This window comes from Malurus melanocephalus, unplaced genomic scaffold (assembly GCF_030028575.1).
Source record: "Malurus melanocephalus ecotype Western Australia unplaced genomic scaffold, MMel_1.1 scaffold_752, whole genome shotgun sequence".
Taxonomy (NCBI): domain Eukaryota; kingdom Metazoa; phylum Chordata; class Aves; order Passeriformes; family Maluridae; genus Malurus; species Malurus melanocephalus.
The window spans coordinates 214,509-237,989 of NW_026623984.1; the positions used below are offsets into that span (position 1 = coordinate 214,509).

Consider the following 23,481-nt stretch of genomic DNA (forward strand, 5'->3'; position numbering starts at 1 on the left):
GGAGGGGATGTGAACCTGGCAGCCATCCACTCCTCCTTTCCAGCTCAGCCACTAAAGCCACAAACACTCCACCTGGCCACTTTTCAAGAAGTACAGTTGACAATCAGAGCCAAATCAGTCGCTAATCTTATTTTGAACAGCTCAGCAGTACTTCTGAGGCCCTGTACTCTTTGGGCTGYTCTGGTGCCTGTTTCAGAGGCATCTGGACGTGGCTGCTGAAGCACGAGTGTTTGTGCCCTGGGAGCAAAGAGCTGGGAAGGGGGCTGTGTTTGGTGAGGTGTCAGCAGGCCCTGCCTTTCCCTTGCAGGGGTGGGATGATCCAGACGAGCGAGCAGTACCAGTTCCTCCATCACACRCTCGCTCTCTACGCTTCCCAGCTGCCAGAGGTGGGAGGCCGCTAGTGCAGGGCTCCCACAGGACTTCTGGCTCCCTGCTCTGGCCTCTCCTGCACCAGCCTTGGGGATACTTTCACTGGGGATAACTTCTGATGCTGCYAGGCCACAGAGCAGCAGCATGAACATCCCTTGGGATGAGTACAGCCGAACCCATGGACACTGTGGCTTTGGACCCTGGGGATGAGCGATGTGTGCTGGTGCAGTGGGTGCTTGAGGTGACATCGCTGCTGCCTCGAGGCAGATTTCACCCACAGAAAGAAGCTTTGGCTTTGGAGAGGTGCAAGATCCTGAAGCAGAAGAGCGAGCTGAGGAGGAACAGCAGTTGGCAGTGCCAGGAGAGCTGTTCACTTTCAGCTGCACACAAACGTTCGCCCCGTCAGACGCAGCGCTGGCACAACTGCCCTGAAATAAACGGAGCCTCTGTCCCGGCTGTGCCTCCTCTATGGGCAGGGCTGGGATGGCTCCAAACATGCACCTGAGGCTCCTTTTGCTACTGACACACCTTGATGGCTTGGTACAACAGGGGCACACTCAGCTCACAGTGTTCCATGGCTTGCTTTCCTCTCCACCTTCACCCAGTACCTTCTCAACAGCCTTAAAGTCAAATCATAGAATTATTAAGGTTGGAAAAGTCCTCCAAGATCGAGYCCAGCTCCWGATYGAATCCCWCTGTGCCCACTAAACTGYATCATGAATTTCCATGKATAGYTGTTTCTYGAACACCTGCAGGGATGGTGACTCCAGCACCTCCCTGGGCAGCCTGCACCAGTTCCTGACCACCCTTTCAGGGAGGAAATTTCCCCKAATATCMAACCCAAACCTCCTCTCTCCCTAGCAGGGGAGATTCTCAAGCACAGTTTGCAAATGATGCATTCCTGATTGCCTCCTGTTACACAAGGGTGGGGATTTTGAATTCTTGGCATTTTTTTCTGAAATCAAAACAAAATAATATTTGGGGTCTATTAGGTTGTCTTTTTAACTGATAAATCCAGGGAGGGGAGATATAGAAGACAGAAAACATTTTGATGTAAACCATGGAGATGGAAATATTCTTTGAAGTATTGTGAAGCCTTTGGGTTATGGGCATCACATTCCTGCTTGGGCAGTGAGGACTGTGAAGGAGATGGGATCTGCCCAGTCTGTGCCCACCCATGCCACAAACCCTGAGGTGACCCCATGTGAGATCCAGGAGAAAAAGGGGAAATCTTCCTTCTGAATGAGCCTGACCTTGCTGGGCTCCCTGAGCTTCCCCAGCTCAGGGCTGTGTGCAGGACCTACCCTTTCACCACTCCATGGGGCCTCAAAATGCAGCTGAACCACTGCCCAATGGTCTTCCCTGTCCAGTTCCTTCCCTTGGCACCAGGAATAAATCCATTTCCTGGCCCTGCAGCAGGAAAAAAAAACAGATCTGCAATAACATCCTTTCACCTGCTGCATTTCCATCATGTGGTACAGMAATGCCCCTGTTCCTAACACCACGTCAGCCCTTCCTCGTTCCCAAGCCTGCCCAGCTACATGCTTTGGGGTGTAACTGTGTTCTCTGTGGGATTTTTACATGATGCTTGGGCTCTTGGAGAGGCTGTGGAGCTCCTGCAAACTCCCTGCAGGTCAATGCATGGCTCAGGACTTTGCCTTCTCAGGTGATTTGGTGTCACACTCGCCTTTAATGGTGTCTCTGGAGAGGTTTGAGTTGTGAGACAGGCTTCATTCAGCATCCCCCTCAAGTCTTTGTTTCCCCACTGCCATCGGGCAGGGGAACCTGCAGACTTGCAGACTGTACCTGGACAGGTTTCCTGCACTCCCTGGACAGCAGGACACACCCCATTTTCCACATGCTTTTGGTTTACCATCCAGAGAAGAGCTCTTAGGGCAGGCTCAGGCCAAGAGCTGCTCGAGGGTCTCCCCAAGGCGTGCAGGAGCAGCGCCAGGATGGCGGCTGGGCCAGGGGTGTTGTCATCCCTTCCCATATTCCCCATCAGGTGCTGGGGGTTTTTCCAGTTCAGCTGTCTGGTGCAGATTATCATCAGTTAAGCARGTTTCCTTGCCTTTTGATCTCAATTTCTACCAGCTCCATTTGTTCCACAGTTACCTGGCTGCTATGTGAGTTCCCTCCATCCTCTGTGCACTGACCAGTGCTGGGGGCTGTGCTGCACCATGGCCTGTGTGTGCTAGTTTGAAAGCAAACCAGCAGGGGGAATTGCCCCCCACAAATATGATGCAAGAGAACCTAAATCAAATTGCAATTTAATAGGAAATATTAAAACAATGCCAATAATACAGAAACAACAGCTTAAACTGACAAAGTCAGAGCACAGCCTGACACCCTGTTGAGCAGGGTGGTGGCTGCAGCCCCGTTGCAGTGATGGATGTGGTCTGGTTCAATGTTCAATGTTCAATGGTGGCTGCAGCCCCGTTGCAGTGATGGCTGTTCAATGGTCAATGGTGGCTGCAGTCCCGTTGCAGTGATGGATGTGCTCTTGTCCAAGCGCTGATCCTGCAGACAGGTCCAGTCCATCTCTGGAGGTCCAGGGCTGGTTCTGGAGTTTCTCTCTTCGGGGAATCCAGTGGGAGAAGTGTCCCACTGTCCCAGAGCCTCAGTTTTTGTGCCAGTAGGGAKGTCCAGTTGCTCCTCTCTGGGCAGGGCATYTCCCAATGGGATGATGGAGTTCCATGGGYCATTCCCAGAGCCCYKGATGGCCCATKAGCAGATATGGCCCCCCCGAGRGTGTTATCAGGGCTGGGTCATGCTGAGGATAAAGAGCTCTGCCCCAGCTGGTTTAACAGCTCATGGAGATGGTGATGGAATACAGACTTTTGGTTACAGCTTCCATGGAACCTAAGACACTGTATTATTGCAAACACAGTGATGTGTTTGCGATACAAAACCCCATCCTGTGCTTGCCCCRTGTCAGGGGTGCAGCAGGGTTTGGTCTGTTCTGGCTGTATAAGGGTTGCCTTTTGGCTAGTTTTTAATTATGACACAGACATGGTTAAGGGGATAAAARGGTTTTACTTCAGTATTTTTTTGGATGTCAGGTGTACAACTTGACACAAAATGTACCTTGCATATAACACGTATATAAGTTTTATAGATTTTTATAAATTAGCATGTTTACTTAGAATTTTCCAATAAGAAACTTAACAAATGAAGTATTATCTCCCAGTTTTAAAGAATTTTCCCTGGGGATGAGGTCAGAGTTYGGTTTACACAATATGTTTTAAAGAGAAGGTTTTAACTTTCAGGTTTAAGATAGTGTAGGGCCCACTGATTCCTTATTGAGGATATTTAGTTTTTCTGCTTAGCAGAACTTCTAAACCAAACTAAAATATTTGGCTATAAGAATTATAAGCATGTAGGTTAAGGGTATATATATATATATATATATACCCTTTATATATATACCCTTTATATATATAAAGGCTATAGAAAATGTCTAAAAATGTATAAAAATATATAAAAGGGTACATAAAAGGAAAGGCAAAAATCAACAGGCATCATAAGGCTATACCTGTGTCCTGAGAAACTGCCCCACCCTGACCATAAAGGGTGCCCAGCAGACAAAGGAAAGGAATCTTTCCAAAATCTCATGCTTCCCCATGCCCTGGGCTAGGATTAAGCAGCTGAGCTCAGCCAGGGGTTTTGGCACAGCCAAGATTGCTCCTGTTCCTCTCTTCCCCCACTTAAAACSCAGGTATGGACCCAGCTGTCCTTACCCTTCTCATGGTGTTCCTGTGCTTCACAGGAGGTACAGCCCAGCCAGGTGGGCAGAGCATGCTGGTACTGGGGCCCTGGGCTGCAGTGTCCTGAGAACCATGTCCTCAGGAGGCCAGGTCCTGCCCAGGCCTCAGGAAGTGTCCTTCCTCCATAGAATCATGGAACATTTTGGGTTAGAAGCCCATCTAGTCACACTCTTTCCACTATCCCAGGTTGCTCTGAACCCTGTCCAACCTGGCCTTGGACACTTCCAGGGATGGGGCAGCCAGAGTTTCTCTGAGCACCTTGTGCCAGGCCATCACAACTCACTTGGTAAAAAACTTCTTCCTTACATCTAAGAAAATACAGGTATGTATAGATATATATGTAARAAATTAGGTATATAAGATACAAGATCATGTCCTATCCACATGACTGTAATTTTGGCCAGGCCTGGGTTTTTTCCCAGGCTAGTAATCCATTCCCTCCCCTTGCAACGACTCCCTTGGATGGGAGGAAAAGCCATGGTGGCCACRTGGCACACATCACTGTTATGGCACACACCAGCACTGGTGATGGCAAGTAGACCCAGAATGCTCCGAATTCACCTGCAGCTGATGAAAGCTTCAGTGTCATGGCACTRCTTCAGCAGGTCCTTGGAAAGGCARAGCACAYRCCAAAATCCAGTGTTTTGAGTATTTAACAACAGCTTTGCTCTCAGGTGAATGATGRTAACCACAGGCTCCAACAGCACCCCTGGGCTCCAAGGAACCAGCGACCAAGCCATCACCGGGAAAGGGGACATTTCAGGGCATGCTTTGATGTTTGCAGGCAGCACTGGGGTGCCAGGATCTCAAGAAGGCCCCATGAGAGCACCTGCAGAACCCCACAGAGGGTGARGCCACCCAGCAGCACTCACACAGAACCAGAGGGAGGGCTGACCTGGTGGCTAGGAGCACTGTGGGACATGGGAGTGAAACCTCTATGCTGCTCCTGGGTAGCCCAGGGGTTAAACTCTGAGCCAGGGGAACAGGAGGATGAGCCAGGGCTGGGTAAAGCCCTGACTTCTTGGTTTCCTTAAGGAACTGGGTTGAGCAACCACATCAAAACCTCCTGGGAATGTCAAATATGCTCTTGTCTGGAGAGGCCCTGGAGCGGAGCCAGCTCTTGCACAAGACCCTGCCCAGTCCCAAACTCTTGGCATGGAGACCATAGGGTGACACAGTGGGGGACAGCGCTGCAAGGTGCAGCCATGGGGACCAGGTTTGGTGTGTGTATCCCTGCATGTGCCTCCCAGGATCCTCTGCAGGGAGCAGAGCTTGAGATCCTGGTTCAAACCAGTGGGAAACAGCCACATGTCCCCAAACCTGTCAGGGCTGGCTCCCCTTGATGAGAATAAGGAAAATAGGGTGGGGGGAAGTTGGGATGGTGTATGAAAATTATCTTCTTTGCTCATTTCTTCATGTCTCTTTCAGCATGGAGATGGTCAACAACCCACTGTAGTCCCTGCTGCGAGGGGTGGGTTTGGTTTGAGCACTGGATGGGCAGTTTCTGGTCGCAGATCCCTGTGATCCAAGGGCAATCTCCAACAGCTTCAGTCCTGCAGGCATGCTGGAGGGAAACCCCAAAGTGGTATAGGGGCATTCTTTGGGCTGGAATGTTACACAAAAATCTGTTTCCCTCCTGTATTTTTGGGGTTCCACCTTGAATGCTGGGTACAGTTTTGGGCCACTCATGACAAGAAAGACACTTCAGGTCCTTGAGCGTGTCCAGAGAACCCATGGGGAAGAGTCTGGAGCACAGGGATGATGATGAGCAGCTGAGGGAGCTGGTGGGGCTCAGCCTGGAGAAAATGAGGCTTGGGGGGGGACGTTCTAGCTCTGCACAACTCCCAGACAGGAGCGGAACAGCCAGCTCTGCTACCAGGGAAAAAGGGACAGAACCAGAGGAAATGGCCTCAAGTTGCATCAGGGGCARTTTAGATTGGCTATTAGGAAGGATTTCTGCACCAAAATTGTTGGTCAGGCTCTGGCACAGTTGCCCAGGGCAGTGGCAGAGTCATCATCCCTGCAGGAAGGTGACCTGTGGACATGGTTCAGTGCTGACCATGGCACTGCTGGGATAACGGTTGGACTCGATGATTTTAGAGGTCTTTTCCAACCTGAACAATTCTCTTATTCGATGAAAGAAAAAAAAAATCTTCAAGCAGAAATTACATACAAGATTTGGGGGGATGATGAATTTTTCAGTGGTATGAGGAGTTATGATGGGGTAATTACAGAAAATAATGATATTTCTGCTTCCTCAGGCCTCCCTTCGGGAGCACAGGGATCCTGAGCAGGCTGCAGCAAAATGCTTTCTGTCTCAGAAAACAAAGGCAGCTTCCCCGTGACTTATAACACATGATGGGAACTCTTTACCACCACTAATTGTCAGGGGCTGAGGCACCCCCTGTGAGGTGACCCGGACCCCAAAGCAATTTCCCTATTTTCARTGCACACATATTTGTCCCAGGCAGCCCCAGCAGTGGATTCTGCATCCTTGTCTCTCGTGAGAGCACGAGCAGCCTCTCCATGCAGGCTCTCCCCAGCAACTGATGGAATAAAGGACCTGGTGTAAAGGAATTGCAAATGGCACCCACTGCACCCCACACTGCTCACCCTGCCTGCTGGCACCCAGCACCTCCATACACCCCTATACACCCCTATACACCCCCATACACCCTTATACAACCTTACAACTCTTACACACCCCTATACACACTATACACCCCATATAGCCCTATACCTCCCCTATACACACCCCTATACACTCCATACACCCTTATACACCCCATACACCTCTATACAACCCTACAGACCCCTACATCTCCCCTATACATGCCTATACACTCCATACACCCCTATACACTCCATATACCGCTATACACCCCTATACACTCCATATACTGCTATACACCCCTATACACCCTATTCTCCTGTACACACCTGTACACCCCTATACACCCTATTCTCCTGTACACACCTGTACACCCCTATACACCCCTATACACATTATACACCCCTATATAATCCTATGCACCCCATGCAGCCCTATACGCCGCTATATACCCCTACACCCCCTATGCACCCCTAAACACTCCTGTACACCCCATACACTCCATATACCCCTCTACACCCCACATCTCTACGCCCAGCATCCCCAGTTCTCCTGCACTGATCACACCGTGACTCTGCACCCTCAGGTACTCAGCACCACTGCACCCCTGTGTCCTGCATTTCCCCCACCCAGCACTGCCCACACTGCCTGGACCCCCTGAGCACCTGCACCCCCCGTACTGCCAGTATCTCTGCCCCCTGCACCCAAACCATCCCTGCCACCTGCACCCAAACCATCCCTGCACCCTGCACCCAAATCATCCCTGCACCCAAAACCATCTGTGCACCCAAAACCATCCCTGCACCCAAACCATCCCTGCACCCAAAACCATCCCTGCACCCAAACCATCCCTGCCCCCTGCACCCAAAACCATCCCTGCACCCAAACCATCCCTGCACCCAAACCATCCCTGCCACCTGCACCCAAACCATCCCTGCCCCCTGTACCCAAACCATCCCTGCCCCCTGCACCCAAACCATTCCTGCACCCAAACCATCCCTGCACCCAAACCATCCCTGACCCCAAACCATCCCTGACCCCAAACCATCCCTGCCCCCTGTACCCAAACCATCCCTGCCCCCTGCACCCAAACCATTCCTGCTCCCTGCACCCAAACCATCCCTGCCACCTGCACCCAAACCATCCCTGCATCCAAACCATCCCTGCATCCAAACCATCCCTGCACTCAAACCATCCCTGCACCCAAACCATCCCTGCCACCTGCACCCAAACCATCCCTGCACCCAAACCATCCCTGCACCCAAAACCATCCCTGCCCCCTGCACCCAAACCATCCCTGACCCCTGCACCCAAACCATCCCTGCACCCAAACCATCCCTGCCACCTGCACCTAAACCATCTCACAGGCATTACCTGGGGAAACTGAGTCCTGAGGCCGAGCACCATGTCAAAGCACACCCTCCAAAGCCACAAAACCAGTGACTGGCTCATGACTGATAAAATCAGCAGCTCGTTGAACTGTGCCCACTGAGGTCCCATCACACCATGATGCACCTCTCTCAGGGCTGCACCTCCAGGTCCCCCCACCTCACCCGGTGTTACCTGAGTCTCAGGGACCCAGCTGGGGCCTCACCACCACCGGTGTCACCTTGCCACACCATCCTCTGGTGTGCACTTGGCCACCAGCCCTGGGCAAGAGGCACCCATGGCCAGGGGCAGCCCCTGCCTTGCCCTTTGGCCAGGTGCTGGTTTTTCTGCTGTGGCTGTACCTCTGACAGGTGATGATGGGGACAGGTAAGATCAGGGGGCAGTGGCGTGGGCTGTGGCCAGGCAGGAGGGCAGAGGAGCAGCCTTGCAGGGTGGCTTGGTCCTGCTGTGYATGCCAATGGTCCCAGTGGCACTCCCAGGTCTGAAAGGAATGAGAGGGACATGTCTTTACAAACAAACTGTGGGGTCTGCTGGTAGATCAGGCCAGATCCTGACAGGTGAAAGGAGCAGTGGAAGGAACCATAAATTCTGTAGGAATTTCACCCATTGACACAGACTGTAACTGACCAAGACTGTGCTAAATCCCTGGACTGAGAAAAAGAACAGAGACACAAAAAATAAAAAGGGGGGGGATGCACATTAGATGGAATATGTATTAGGGGATTTGGGCAGTCTGTACCTCTCCAGTCCTTCAGCCAATGGGGAAAGAGAGAGGGAAATGCGGTCGGGAAATTGGGATAAAAAGGAGGCTGTGCCCTCCAGCAATTTGAGAGATCCCACGGAAATGTCCCATGGCCTCTTCCTCTACTGGAATAAAGTTACAGGACTCCTCTGCCTCGTTTTTGGACATAAACCTCTGGTGTTTGTGGATTAATTTTCTGAACAGGTCCAAGGAGGGCTGGTATAGGTGCAGGATTGGGGTGTGCCCAGCAGCACGGCTGGAGGAGCAGGTGCTCGCTGTGCCAGGGCACGGCCACGGGTGCAGGCCATGTCCCTGGTGGTGTTGGGTGCAGCTGACCAGTGCGGGGTCACTGGGTTCACTGGGGCACAGGGGGGGATGGAGGTGAGAGTGATGGATGCAGGGCTCAGGGAGGTGCAAGGGTTGTTGGGTGCGGGGGTGGTGCCGGGTGCTGGGAATACTGGGGGGGCTGGGGGTGCTGAGGGTGCTGGAGCTGCTGGGGGTGCAGGGGTGGTGCTGGGTACTGGGGGTACTGAGGGTTCTGGGGGTGCTAAAAATCCTCCTTTACACCAGCTGAAGAGGTGCTGGGAGCACAGGAGCGCAGGCTGGAGGGATATCGGGGTGTGGAGGTATTGGGGTCGCAGGGTGCAGGGATGCTTTGGGTGCAGGCAGCAGGGGAACGGGGGTACAGCTGTGTCGAGGGTGCCGGGGGCGGGAGGAATGCGGGGGTGTGGGGTGCAGTGGTGCGAGGGTGCGTCCCCCCTCCCTCAGGTCGCACTACGATCTGAGAAGGCCTTGAGTACGGAGGGTGCAGGGATGCAGGGGTGTCGGGAACTCCACGGTACCCCGAACTGTCCGGGCTGTCCTGTGCCCGGTGCGGCGGGTCCTCCGCTCCGGCAGGGGGCGCGCCAGCGGCGGCGGGGACAGGCGGCGCGCCGGCCCCACCCGGCGCGGCGGTGCGGCAGGAGGGCCCGCGGCGCGCGGACAATACCGGGTGGCGGCGGCGCCTCGGCCTCCATCGGCACCGCTCGGCGCGGCCCGGACGCGTTCGGCCCCGATCGGCTTCGCTCGGTCTCGCTCGGCGCTGCCCGGCTCCACCCCGACTGGCCCCGCCCCGACTCGGCCTCGCTCGGCTCCACTCGGCCTCGCTCGGCCCTGCCCGGCCCCGCTCGGCCCGGCCTGGCCAGGCTCGGCTCGGCTCGGCTCAGCTCGTCCCGGCTCGGCTCGGCTCGGCCCGGCCCGGCTCCGCTCGGCTCAGCTCGGCTCAGATCGGCCCCGCTCAGCGCGGCCCGGCCCGGCCGGCACCATGCTGGCGCTCTTCAACAAGCTGCTGGACTGGTTCCGGGCGCTGTTCTGGAAGGAGGAGATGGAGCTGACCCTGGTGGGGCTGCAGTACTCGGGCAAGACCACCTTCGTCAACGTGATCGCGGTGAGCCCGGGGGCCGCCCCGCATCCCTCCATCCCCGAGCAGCCCCAGGGAGCGGCTTCACCCCTGTGCCTTGGACCCCCCCATTACATCCTCATTGCAACCCCATTGCATCCCCATTGCACCCTTGCGCCTTGGACCGACCCCCCCCCCCCCCCCACTGCGCCCCTATTTCACCCCCATTGCACGTCCTCATTGCACCCCCTGGGCCATTCTCAGAATGTCTCCCCCCATCGCACCCGAGCCTGAAAATGCCTTCGGGGAGGGGTGCAGGGTGGGGCGGGATGCGGGATGCAGCAGTGGGGTGGGTACACTGTGGGGTGCGGGTCCGGGAGGGCCCAGGCGAACCGCAGCGTTTGTCCCCTCATCCCCAGAGCCGAGCGCGGTGCTCGGGGCCACAGCCGGAGCAGAGCCTGGGGAGGGGTCCTGGCACCCCCTGCCCTTCCCGGCGGGGGCCCCGCCAGCGGGCAGTGATGCCCTGGATTGCGGGAGCCTCGGCCCTGCGAGCCGGGCAGCTGCTGCTGCTCTCGTACCCGTAGCAGCAGGCGCTTTGTCATCGTCCCTGCCGCCGACGGGACGCGCAGGTGGGGCCTTTGGCGACCCTGTCTGCTCGGTGCCGTCGGGGTTCCTTGCCTGGGGGCCGGTGGAGGAGATGTTTGCCTGCCGACCTTCCTCGGGGAGCATCCACCAGCAGCAGCGTCCTGTGGGTGCCGGTTGCTCCACACCCAGACAGGGCAGTGACACCCACCTGAGCCCCTCCAGTGCTGGCATCCCCTGGCTGCCCGCCTCGTCCACAGGGTCCCTGCATCCAGCAGCGGATCAGGAGCTGGATGTCCCGCATCCCAAAGCCCAGGGCGTGGTCTCACCCTTGGGGTCTCCCCTCTTGCTTTTTGGGTTGTTCTCACCCTCTCCAGGTGATGCTTCGAGGCGGGAGGACCCCGAAGGGGTGGGTTTGGGGGTTGTTCCCGGGGTTTCGTGGAGGCAGGTGGATGCAGATCCTCCAGTTGCCCTGGTTCCCCCTCTGCCCCTAGTCCCTGCACGTGTCTCCACAGTCCATGCTGGCCATGGCTCTGAAGCAGTGAGTCGTGGCTGCTCATTCAGGGTGCCGGAAGTTCCTGGGCTATCAGGGGATTTTCAGCTCTTATGGGGCTTTTTTGCACTGGAGCCATGCTCTTTGGGAGGTGCTGAGGAACAAAAATGTCCTTCCTGAAGTGTCTGGCGGCAGAGAGAGGACACCCTAAAATTTTTTTCATCCTGGAGATGATGGCACTCTTGCTCTTGAGCTGTTTTGCTGCTGCTTCAGTCTCCTGCTGGTTCCCCCCATAAACCAACATCAGCCTCTGGAGACAGGGAGCTTTTTGGCTCTGGGCCAGTGGCCCTGAGCAGCAGTTCTATTTTCGGAGGACCTCTCCCCACCGTGTGCATGTTTGACAGTCAATTTTTGCAGTCCCATGCCAGGGTGGGACGCAGCAGTGCCACGTGTGGGCTGCTCCTGCTCCGGATCCCCTGTATGTTGCTGCCTGTTAACAGCCCAGGCTGCCTTAAAAATGGCAAAGTTATTTAATGTTGGTTTTAATCACCCAGATAAGCTGTGAAGGGTGTTGGAGCTTTATCCCAGACCTGCTGTGCTGTTCTGCCTGCACAGGGCTGGAAATCCCAGGGCTTGGTGTTGCTGGGCTCCCTGTTCCCCCACATGCCTCCTCCTTTCCCAGCCACATCTGGAGCAGACTCAGCGTGGGCTTTGTGGGGTTTGAGAGTAAATATTTTGTAGCTGGCAATTTTACTGAGGGCAAGACTCGTGCACCAGGACTCTCTGCTTAGGCAGGATTGCTGGTGTAGGGAAAAGGAATTTTGAGGAGTTATAGCAGCTCTTGAGGGGGCTGAAGTTGGCACCATGGCCTGCTGGTCTGTCCTGTCTGTGGTGGGATGTTTGAGACCCTGACAGGGCAGTCGGGCTCAAGGTGCTGAGTTCAGCCTCTCAAGTTATGTGGAAAGTTCAAGTTTCTCGGCAGATGCACACAGAAAGGGGCACCAGCTTTTGAGAAGACATCCTGGAAAGAAGGACTTGTTGGGGACAGTGAAATAGAAGCATGACACCAAAAATGCCAGCTCAACAGGAACTCCCTGAGAAGGGCTGGAGGCGCCTGGCTTTAGGGTGTTGCAATGGAGTTGCTGGAAGGAGAAGTAGCTGTGATTTGGGCTTTGTGGGGGGGAAAAAAATTGAACTGAAGAAGTATGGGGTTTTGGTGTTGTTGGAGAAACCTCACAAGAAGCCTTTGTGGGGCTGGAGCTGCTCTGGTGGGGTTGGCACCATCCTTTTCTTCCAGGATTTGTAGCTGGTTGAAGAGTGGACTCTGGTTCCCTGGAAGGTGGGTGGCTCCTCCAGCAGCCAGGCTGTGGTTGTGCCAGGCAAGGGCTTTGCTGAAGGCAGCTGTGATCAGGGTGACTTCTGGGTCACCTGCCTAGGGATTTTGATTTTCCAGTGCTTATTTTTCATTTTCCTGGCTGTTGGGAGCTGAGGCTTGAAATCTTGCCTGCAAGGACAAGTGAAAGCTGTAAACACATGTGGTCTTGGTTTAACCTGAAGCCAGTGGGCCTTTAGCTGCATTTGATCTGATGGTGACAAGGGTGACTCGAGGGCGTTGAGAGCTCCTCAGCAGGTGCTGGGGCCCAGAACCTGTCAGTGCAGGCCATGGTTAGAAGAGAGTGTTGCTGCTTTTTAACATCACACACATTGCACCTGTGATAGAGCCTTCCAGGAGAGTGAAGCCACAGAGTGCTGGAGTGTTGGACATGGATGGTGGGAGCTCTGGGGCACCATCCCGTGCTTCAGCTTTGCTTGGAGGGTGATTCAGTGCTGTAAGAGGAAGCAGGAGCTCCTGGAGTGAGTTCAGTGGAGGCTATGAAGATGCTGAGAGCATCTCTTAGGAGGACAGGCTGAGGGAGCTGGGGCTGTTCAGCCCAAAAGAGATGGCTGAGAGGGGCCCTCCTCATCAATGTCTGTCAGTGCCTGCAGGGAGGGGTCAGAGGATGCACCAGGCTCTGCTCCATGGTACCTGGCAATGGGAGGAGAGGAATGGACAGAAACTGATGCTTGGGCAGAAACTGATGCCCGGGAAGTTCCACCTGAAGGTGAAAAAGAACTTCTTTCCAGTGCAGTGACTGAGCATTGAACAGGCTGCCCAGRGAGGCTGTGGAGTCCTCCTCACTGGAGATATTCCAGAACTGTCTGGCAATAATGCTGTGCCRTGTGCTCTGGGATGTTGGTTGAACAGGGAGCTTGGATCAGATGACCACCATGGTCCTTCTGACCTGACCCATCCTGTGAAAGCACATCAGCCCTGTGCTTGACACACCAGGATGGTGGGTGGCATGGCAGGTACCCAGCTCTCTGACAGCACTGATGGTGAGGGCATGGCCCCATAGCAGAGCTCAGTGCCTGCTCCCACCCAACCCCAGAGAGACCCCGAGCCCTTCATGAGCCAGCTGACCCATCTTGGCAGTGCCTGAGCCTGGCAGGGAGCTCCAGGTTTGCAGGGTCCCCAGGGATTGCTGGGGAGGTAGAGGAGAGAGTTGCTGAGGGAAATGTTGTTCTGATGCTTTTGCACCAGTCTGTCTTGACCACCCACCTCTTCAGTAACCCCAGAGGTGTCCCTTGCACAGGGTGTGGCAGGGTGAGACCCATGGGTCCACATGCTGCCCCATGGTCGTTCTGCCTCCAGATGCAGCACTTGGGTTGTCCACAGCTGTGTCTTTGCCCTTTAGTTTCACAATGCAAAAGGTGGTTGGTTTTCTGGGGGGTTTCTCCATATTGCTCGAAGAGGAGGAGAGTCTGGCTGGGGCATGTTCTTGTCTTGCTGCTGCAAGCTCTGTCAGCACGGGCCAAGAAAAACGGACAGCGTGGCTTTCCTGAGATCATAGGATCAGAGTGATTTGGGACCTTTAAAGACCACCTTGTCTCACATCCCTGCCATTGGCAAGCACATGCAGGGACATCTTCCACTATCCCAGGTTGCTCCAAGCCCCATCCAGCCTGGCCTTGGACATTTCCAGGGATGGGGCAGCTGCAGCTTCTCTGGGCCACCTCTCGGATTATAAAATATCTCTTTATATCTTATATATAAGTTTCCCTCCGTGTTGGAGCTTGGACATGGGTTTGGCAGGGACTCAAGTGCCACTTGGCAGGAGTGCCAGGTCAGGCAGTGGTGGGAGACACCCAGCCCGAGATGCTTTGGGCTCCCACACAGGGCCATGCTCTGGTGGAGACACAGCTGCACAGGCCCAGGGGCCAGGCTTGCAGCACTGCCATCTCTGCTCTCTGGGGAGCAGGGCTGCAGAGCAACCAGCAAGGATTTATCTAGAGCAGATCGCATCAGTTCGGTGTCATCCTATGCTGGGACAGGTGACAGTTGCCTGGCCATGGTGAGGAGCAGAGCCTGACCACCTCAGCTCTGCACACTGCTCACCAGAGCWGCTGGAGGCTGAGGTGGCTTCCTTGCCTGTGCCCAGAGGTTCTGGGCATTGTCTGAGCAAGAGATGATGGCTAAAATGGCAGGTGATGTGGTGTCCATGTCCGTGTGCCAGGGGATGGGGCTCTGCATGAGCTGGGGGCACTGCTTGCCCTGGCAAAAGCTGAATTCTGGCCACCTCTCCCAGTAACCCAGCTGGAAGGTGTTTGGGCTGGGCAGAAAGGTCACTTGCCTTCTAGGCAGGGCACCAAGGTGGAATGGTTTGGACAGAGTGGTGGGGGATCCTGGCAAAATCAGCAATGAACTGGGGTCTGTAAAGACCTGATCTGCCATTTGTAGCTACAAAATCCATCTTGCCTGCAAGGATTTTTGTGTTTCCCAGTGAAATCCCATTCTTAAGCTGTAAATGTGGCTTGGCATCATCTTCAGGGTCAGCAGGGATGCTACATCCATTACATAACCAAAATTTGGGGGAAGAATGTGTCCAGTGAAGCTTTTGCATGTCTCCAGCTGGGTGCTCTCTGCTTTCCTGGCAATGCAGCTGTGGATGGCTGCACCCTGCAGGGAGTTGAAGATGAGTTGAAGATGTGTCAAAGACACCAGGGTCAGGGGTGGTTGGAGCAGGGAGAGAGGACACTGTTTCCACCACTGCTTTCAGAGAGCAGCTGATGGAGGAGGAGTACCTCTGTGGGTGCTGGGACAGCAGGGAGCACATACCAGCCATGCTGAACCTCAGTGCGTTGCATTCCCAGCTCATTTTGGATAGCTCAGGTGATTTTGTGTCAGCCCCTCAGCCATGGGCAGCCTGGGGGCAGGGGCCACACTGGGAGAGGGGTTTGGGGCAGGGAGCAAGGCTGTGCCTCAATCACAGAGACGTGCTCTCCCACCCATGGGGAAAGAAGAGGTGGCTCCTGTCTCCTGCAGCCCATCCTGGAAGAAGCTTCTGTCACACTGGAACCATATCTTATGTGGCTTTTGCATGGCCAGCAGGTCCCACGATGTGCTCTGGGATCCTGAAGCTTCCAAGAGCTCTTTGGCAACTGCTCTCTGTGCCCACCAATCAAAACCTGAGAATTTCTGAGTTTCATAAAGCTCAGTTGTGTGTGGAACCTCAATCCATAGGAGACATCCCCTGTGGGTCCCTGCCTGCTTCCCCTCCTGTCCCTACACCCTTCCCCACAGTGGTTTCTGGGTACAGCGTGGCCTGAACACCCCTTGGCTGCTGAGTTTTGCTGCTGAATGCAAAAGGGATATGAAAAAGGGAAGTGGTGTGTGTTGCAGAGCCTTTGGAAGAGGTCAGGAAAATCCTGGGGATTTGCTGATGTGGTGCATCTGGAGGAGCCAGGCTCAACCAGGCACAAAAATCTGTTTATGAGAAAACAGCATCAACTGACTTCCTGTTTTGAGGTTTGTGTTAACTAAGACAAAACCCCTCAAGAAACTGAGGTTTTAAGGCAGTGAAGAGCTGCTAGGATGAATTTGGCCATGGTGGTTCCTGCAGGTTTCTGGCACTGATGGCCAAAATCCCCACAACTGCATTCTCCTGGTTAACGAAGTCTTCCCTTCTGGCTCCTCAGCATTCCGCAGCATGGCCTCCCCCCAGGACACATTTACAGGCAGTGAGCCTGATTTGAGCCCCAGGGAAGCTGCTGGAGGCAGTAGCACAGCAGAAGGGCTGTGCCAGCTCCTGTCTCCCTCCCTAGAGATGCCACTTCACTGCTGGGACTGTCCCTAACATCCCTGTGTGCTGGCACCGTCCTGCAGCATTGGGATTTGAGCAGCAAAGTGTGAGGAGGGATGGGTTTTACCAGACCCTTGGGTGTGGTGCTGGCCATGTGGGCTAGTGAGCCAGCATCAGCAGAGGGATGGGTGCTGCTCCCTGCTCTGACAAGCCTGACCCACAGCAGCAGTGGGACAGTGCGACCCCACAGGGATCTCAGCATCTGATGCACAAACTCAGCAAACATCGGGGCTGCACTGGGAGCAGCTCCTGGAGAGGGGGAGAGGGGCTCTTTGTGAGCCCCAAGTCACCCAGTACAGGCAGGATGAAGGACTGGGGACCAAAAGCAGAAGTGAGTCTGGTTTGAGCTGGGTCATAAATGATCCAAAGCACAAAACACGCTGGTGCCCCCAGGACTTGCAGCCGGAAAGGAGCTGGAGCAGGAGGAGTCTCCCTGGGTGGGGAGCCCAGCCTGAAACCCTCACCAGAGGTCACTGCAGAGGACAAAGGTCTCGGTCTCCTCCCATTAAGGGCTTGGGAGTCTCACCTTGAAAGAGCTGGGATGGACAAGCTCCCGGCCCACCGGGACAACACTGGGTCTAGGGCTGAGGCTTGCAGCTTGCTACAGGGTTGGGGACTGCACTGGGGCACCCAGGGAACCTGTGCCCAGTGCAGCAGCTCAGTGTTGTGATTTAGGAATGGTATTCCCCAGTTTAGGACTCCCATCTGTGCCCGGTGAAGCAGCTCAGTGTTGGAGTTTAGGAATGGCATTCCCCAATTTAAGGCTCCCATCTGTGCCCGGTGAAGCAGCCACAGTGTCATGGTTTAGGAATGGTATTCCCCAATTTAGGGCTCCCACCTGTGCCCAGTGCAGCAGCTCAGTGCTGTGGTTTAGGAATGGTATTCCCCAATTTAGGGCTCCCACTTGTGCCCAGTGCAGCAGCTCAGTGCTGTGGTTTAGGAATGGCATTCCCCGGTTTAGGGCTCCCACCGGTGTTTGCTGCTTGCTTCCCCTTTCCCTTTCAGCTAGAAGCACAGAAGACAAAGATCACATGTTGAGAACAATTTACAGTTTAAGAAGAATTTACTAAGAGAACAATTACTAAATTGTTTTAGTAATTTACTAAAGAAAAAATTACTAGAAACAGCAACGAGATAAGAAAACAGTAAGAGCAGCAATACTGATAACAAAATTGTACAGAGAGGGTGATTTACATGCAAAATACTCACCAAGCCAGGGACAATGAAACAATGGCTTCCCTCCACCCACCAGGCTTTCTCCCAACTGGAAAAGAACACCCATTCTTCTTGGAAGAGAGTCCCTGTTCCCTGGCCATGGCAGTGGTGTGAGGGGGAATGGAATAACTCTATGTCTTGGCCCCACCCTGTCCCTCTGGGCCAGAACCAGGACGCGCAGCATTCCTGTCATCCTGGTGGCACCTGGTGGCATCGTGTCTCCTGAGCTCTGTGCTCCTGGCATGGACCTGCAGGAGGAATGCCCCGTGCCCCTGGCAGAGCTTCTGGCCCCATTCCTCTGCCCCCTAACACTATTTCCCCTTTGTTCCTTGCAGTCAGGACAGTTCAATGAAGACATGATCCCGACAGTGGGCTTCAACATGAGGAAGATCACCAAAGGGAACGTTACCATAAAGGTAAGATGCACTTGGCACCACTGGTCAGGGCTCTTGGGATGAAAGAGGTGAGGGAGATTGGTGGCTCTTCTGCTGGAGGTAGAATAATTCCAGGGACCCCAGCTGCAGCTCATAGAATAGAAACATAGCATGGTTAAGGCTGGAAAAACCCTTTAAGATCAAGTCTAACTGTTCCCCCGGGAGAGCCATGTTCTCCACTAAACCAYGTCTCCAAGGGCCACATCCACATGTTTCGTTAACATTTCCAGTGATTGTGATTCCACCCTCTGGAAGTGAAAGATTTGCCCTATTAGGGTCCTGCAGGTGGAAAGCAGGTGTTAGCCAACACAGGAGGGGGTGGGGAGGGGTGTAGGAGATCCAGGCTGGTGCAGTAAGAGCCAGTCCAGGCTGCAAAGCTGGAGGTTTCCTTTTATCTCTGACTTGCTGGTAGGGACTGATGGATGTGGTCACCTTGCTGAGGGTGGTAGTGCTGGGAATAACAGGTCATGGCTTGCAGTGGTGGTGTCTGCCTTGGGAGCAAAGGAAGAGGAGGGTTCTACCTGATCTGAAGCCTTCAAAGACCCTGGGTTCTACTGGGAAATGGCTGTTGGACAGGCTTGAAAAGCTGGCTGGGGGATCTCTGGCTGCTGCAGGAACACTTGAGAGCATGCTGAATGTTCTGAAATGGGAAATATCCCTGGGAAATGCGAGGAGGTGCAATGGGCATGGGGAGGAGCACCTGGCTTGGGCCAGGGGTGTCCCTCCATGCCATCAGAGGCACAACACAGCAGAATTCAGCATCCTCCAGCTGCCCTTCCTGAGCTTTCTCCCTTCTTTATCAAGTCAGGAGCCTCCTCTCTGAGGTTTGAGCTGGAGAGGAGAGGATGGGGTGGGGTTTGATGCGTGGCCAGAATGCCCCAGGTGGCCACACGGGGGAGGAAGAGCGTTGGGCAGGACTGCGGGATGGACAGCACGGTGCTGGGGTAACGCTGCCATCTCCCTGTCACAGCTCTGGGACATCGGCGGGCAGCCGCGGTTCCGCAGCATGTGGGAGCGATACTGCCGTGGAGTGAGTGCCATCGTGTGAGTATCCCGGGGGCAGAGCTCTCCTGGCACCCCTGTGCTGCCGTTGAGCCTTTCCAGTGGGTGGGGGCATCATCCCACCCCGGGGAGCTGCGGTGCCTTCACTGACACCTGTGTCAGGAGTTAGGATCACTGAACCATTGTGGAATTATGAAGGTTGGAAAAGGCCTCTGAGATTGTGGTAGTTCATCATTCTCCCAATCCCTTATCTAAATCCATACATTCTTGTGTTAATTAGGTTTTTTTCCCTCTCCTCCACATAGCCATGGAGATGGGGGAAGTATCGTGGATACCTTGGTGTTCTGCCAGGGTTCAGACCAAGAAAGAGATCAACCATTAACACCACCATATTCACCACTAGACTGTCCCCAGATGGTTTTTGGATACCTCCAGGGATGGTGACTCCACCACTGCCCTGRGCARCCTGTGCCAGGGCCTGACTTTCTTTTCAGGGAAGAAATTTTCCCTRATATCCAACCTRAATCTCCCCTGGTGCAACTTGAGGCCATTTCCTCTGGTCCTGTCCCTGTCCCCTGAGAGAAGAGCCTGACTCCCAGSTGCMTGCCCCCCTGTCAGGGAGCTGGAGAGACTAAGAAGGTCCCCCCAAGCTTCCTTTTTTGGGGACTGATGTCCACATAGGCTTTGAGCAAAGGATAGCCAGGTCTCTCCAGCTGTGGCAGACCCTTCTCTTCCCTTCCAGCATCACTCAGTCCAGCTCTGCTCCTCAGATCTTACCCTTCCAGGCTCCCACGCATCCTCTGAGCTGGCTGCTCACTGCAGAGGCTGAGCAAAGCCCAGTAGAGGGGCTCAGCCCTTCCCAGAGRATTGTTTCCAGGTCATGATGTTTGTGTGCTGCCAGATAAATCTTGTGCTGAGAGCAGGAGTCTCAGTGCAACACCCACTGCTGAGTCAGCAAATCCGAGTGTCCCTGAGCGTCCCCTGCTCACAAAGGGGGCAGTAAAAGCCATCCCAGGGAGTCCAGGCTCGGGGTGAGCATGGCAGGGCGCTCATGGGACACAGGTTGTGTCTTCCAAAGGACAAACACTGATCCTGGGACACCACACTGGGGTTACTTCAACCCAGTCATGCTCTAAATATGCTCAGATATGCTCCAAATATGCTCAAATATGCTCCAAATATGCTCCAAATATGCTCAGATACTTACCCCAGGAGACCATGTCAGGGTTACTTAAACCCAATCAGAAAATGAGATTTACGGGATCTTTCCCAAGTGACCATACCCTGAAATTTGGAGGGCTGATTTCTGTTCTGCTCTTCCCAACTCTAAGCCTTGGCTGGTGAGGAGGAGTGGGACCTCTTGTTCTGTGTGTAGGGATGAACAGTGGTGTCAGCTCCTGCCCTTGCAGATTAGACATGGTGGGACATGGTCTTGGACCTGCAGGAGGGTTTTTGTTACACTTTTTATTACAATGAGCTTTGCTGGAAATGACAAAATCTTTGTTTTCTCCCTCCTTTTGCTGCCTCCTTCCATAATGTCATAATTTTGGCCCACATGGTTGTCAGGAAATAAAAGGACCTGTCAGCATCCAGGTCACACTCCAGTCTGCCCTCATCACATTGAGCTCAAGCTGTGTCACGTCCCTTTTCCTTTGCTCTCAGCCCTCCCCCTGCCCAGCGTGCCAAGGGCTGGGACAATCCCTAGGGGTGTTTTTCCATCTTGGCACAACATTCCCATTTTCCTGTGTTAAGCACTTTAGTAGCTCTTTTTCTATTTTTAAATAACTCCCCAAAGCATGATGAGCTGGATGGTGTTTCTCACTCCTTGTCTCCTGGCTTCTTGATCTTTGAAATCAAGGCTGCTTTGATCAGTTCCTCACCCAAGTTTTGGCTTCACTGACATCCTTTGCAGGATGGAAGTTGGCCTGTAAGAGCGAAATCCTTTCCCAAATCTCCCCTTCTGCTCAGAGCAGCATTGCTGGCCACCAGCCCCTCCCAAGATTACTCCATCAATGGGATAAGGAGGTCCTTCCCCTTCCTGGGTCATTGTCACCTCTCCATCAGCAGGTCCTCTTGCCTTCTCTGCCTCCATCCTGGTGTTGACCTGGGTGATGTCCTGTGCCCACGAGTCTCACTGGACATTTGGGGACAGCGTGTGTCCTGCAGCTTCTGCCTGGGCTTCCCTCACCCAGCCTGTCCCTGCTGTCAGCAGGGGGACACCTGCAGGGACAAGGATAGGGTGGTCCCCCCTCCCCTGGGAGATGTGAGGGGCCCTCAGCACCACAGCTGTCCTTGGTGGAAGGATCCCGTTATCAGCCATCCCCACGTGCTGCCCCAGTGTCCCGTGGAGGAGGTTTGGGGGTGGCACGAGGGCACAAAGACCTGGGCACCTGTGCTCAGGATTTCCCTTCTCTTGCAGGTACATGGTGGATGCTGCTGACCAGGAGAAGATCGAGGCCTCCAAGAATGAACTGCACAACCTGCTTGACAAGCCGCAGCTCCAGGGCATCCCGGTGAGCTGGTGCCTCAGTTGGTGCCCCCAGCCACTCGTGGTCCCCAGGCTGGGCACTGCCAGGGCTTGCAGAGCAGATCCAGGGAGGGATTTCCCTTTCCTGGAGGCATCCCTTCCCTGCTGCACTCCCCCAGCTGGGGCAGTGACGCTTTCTGGGTCAGAACTGGGCTGAGGAACAGAGGGAGCTTTAGGGCAGGGAGCACAGACCAGGCCCCCGTGGGTGAAATCTGCCCTTCCACGTGGGTCTGCACCTGATTCACAGTGTGACAGTGAGGTCCAGTCTCCCGGGAGAGGAGCTGCTGGCCTGTGACACGTGCAGGGGGTGGGACATGGCGCAGCACCAGGCATGCTGCACGTGTGGGTGGGATGTGCTCCAGCCATCCCAAATCAGCATCCTTTGAAAGGAGCTCATTGAGCATCCTGCCACAGATCCCAAATGTCTGCTGCCAGCTCAATTAGCTCCTGCCATACCCCGCTGCAGTCACAGGCCTCTGAACACTCTCTTCTGAGAACAAACCTCCAGATTGAAACGGGGGAGATGCTGCACCCTGTGTTGCTGCATCCTGGGATACTGCATGCTATGCTGCTGCACCCTGTGCTGCTGCAGCCTGAAATGCTGCATCCCGATCCCGTGCTGCATCCCRATCCCGTGCTGCATCCTGATCCCGTGCTGCATCCTGTGCTGCTGCAGAGCCCTGGCACAGGGCGGGTGGCAGCCACAGCCTAGGCACCGCCCCATCAGGTGACAGTCACATGGCTGCTCCGGAGGGACAAACCAGTCCTGCTGGGCGGTTATTTTCCTTCCACAATCTGAGAACGCTTTTGTGGCTGTGAAGAGCTGTGAAGGAGAGATCAGTGATGGCACAAACAGCCGGTCCTGGTTTGTGCTGGTTGCCTGCAGGGTGGGTTGTGCCCAGCATCCGCAGCTCGCTCCTGCTGGGTAACATCAGGGTTGGCCATTTTGCTTGGCTTTTTGCTCAGAGACACTGAGAGGCTCCTGGGAGAATGTCCTGGGTGGCACAGCAGATGCTGGTGCCCTTCAGAGAGGCTCTGCTGTGGAGCCATCTCCACACTGGGGGTAGGGAGTGCACAGGAGATGCTGTGTGCAGGCTAATTGAGCAGTTAATTGTAATGCTCTGCCTCCTGATGCTGCTGAAGGGGGCTGCTCTGAGCCATCCTAGTGGAGGAGCCAGGGCTGTGTCACAAGCAGTCTGTGCTGCTGAATGGCAGAGGCAGGTTCCTGCCTGGTCTGGTGGCTTCAGGTGTCCCCTGTCCTGCCCTGCAGGTCCTCGTCCTGGGGAACAAGCGGGACCTGCCCGGTGCCTTGGATGAGAAGGAGCTCATTGAGAAGATGTAAGTGTGCCAGTGGGACACCCTGGGCAGCCACAGCGAGGCTGTGACCCGCTGCCCGTTCTGCGGTGTCCCCATCAGCACCATCACCTGTCTGGGGTGGCACTGCAATGACACTGTGTGACCCCTGCCCGTTCTGCCGTGTCCCACCATTACCATCACCTGTCTGGGGTGGCACTGTGGTGACACTGTGTGACCCCTGCCCGTTCTGCAGTGTCCCCATCAGCACCATCACCTGTCTGGGATGGCACTGCAGTGACACTGCGTGACCCCTGCCCATTCTGCCGTGTCCCCACCATTACCATCACCTGTCTGGGGTGGCACTGTGGTGTCCAGGGTGGGTTGGCACACACTGGTGGCCGAGAACGGCCAAGGTGACGCCTTGTGGAGACACAGAGGAGCTGGAGTCGCCAGTGCCAGGGCTGGGTGCCACATGGTGGCGTGGGGGCCCGGCACA

The 23,481-nt window shown here is 54.9% G+C and overlaps 2 protein-coding genes across 2 annotated transcripts in view; both read left to right on the top strand.

Moving 5' to 3' along the window:
• The window catches only part of PTPN7 (protein tyrosine phosphatase non-receptor type 7), an 8,834-nt gene extending 8,104 nt beyond the window's left edge, over positions 1 to 730 (top strand). The window contains exon 10 of the mRNA XM_057384870.1: positions 308 to 730. Coding sequence (XP_057240853.1) covers positions 308 to 401 — 94 coding nt within the window. The 3' untranslated portion in view covers positions 402 to 730. The remainder of the gene's footprint in view (positions 1 to 307) is intronic.
• A 9,091-nt stretch (positions 731 to 9,821) lies between these two features.
• Positions 9,822 to 23,074, top strand: LOC130584723 (ADP-ribosylation factor-like protein 8A). Its single transcript, XM_057384872.1, has 5 exons — positions 9,822 to 10,304; positions 18,062 to 18,142; positions 19,131 to 19,204; positions 21,582 to 21,675; positions 22,960 to 23,074. The coding sequence occupies exons 1-5, from the start codon at positions 10,182 to 10,184 to the stop codon at positions 23,029 to 23,031; spliced, it is 444 nt and encodes a 147-aa protein (XP_057240855.1). The 5' UTR covers positions 9,822 to 10,181; the 3' UTR covers positions 23,032 to 23,074.
• Positions 23,075 to 23,481: the final 407 nt, after the last annotated feature.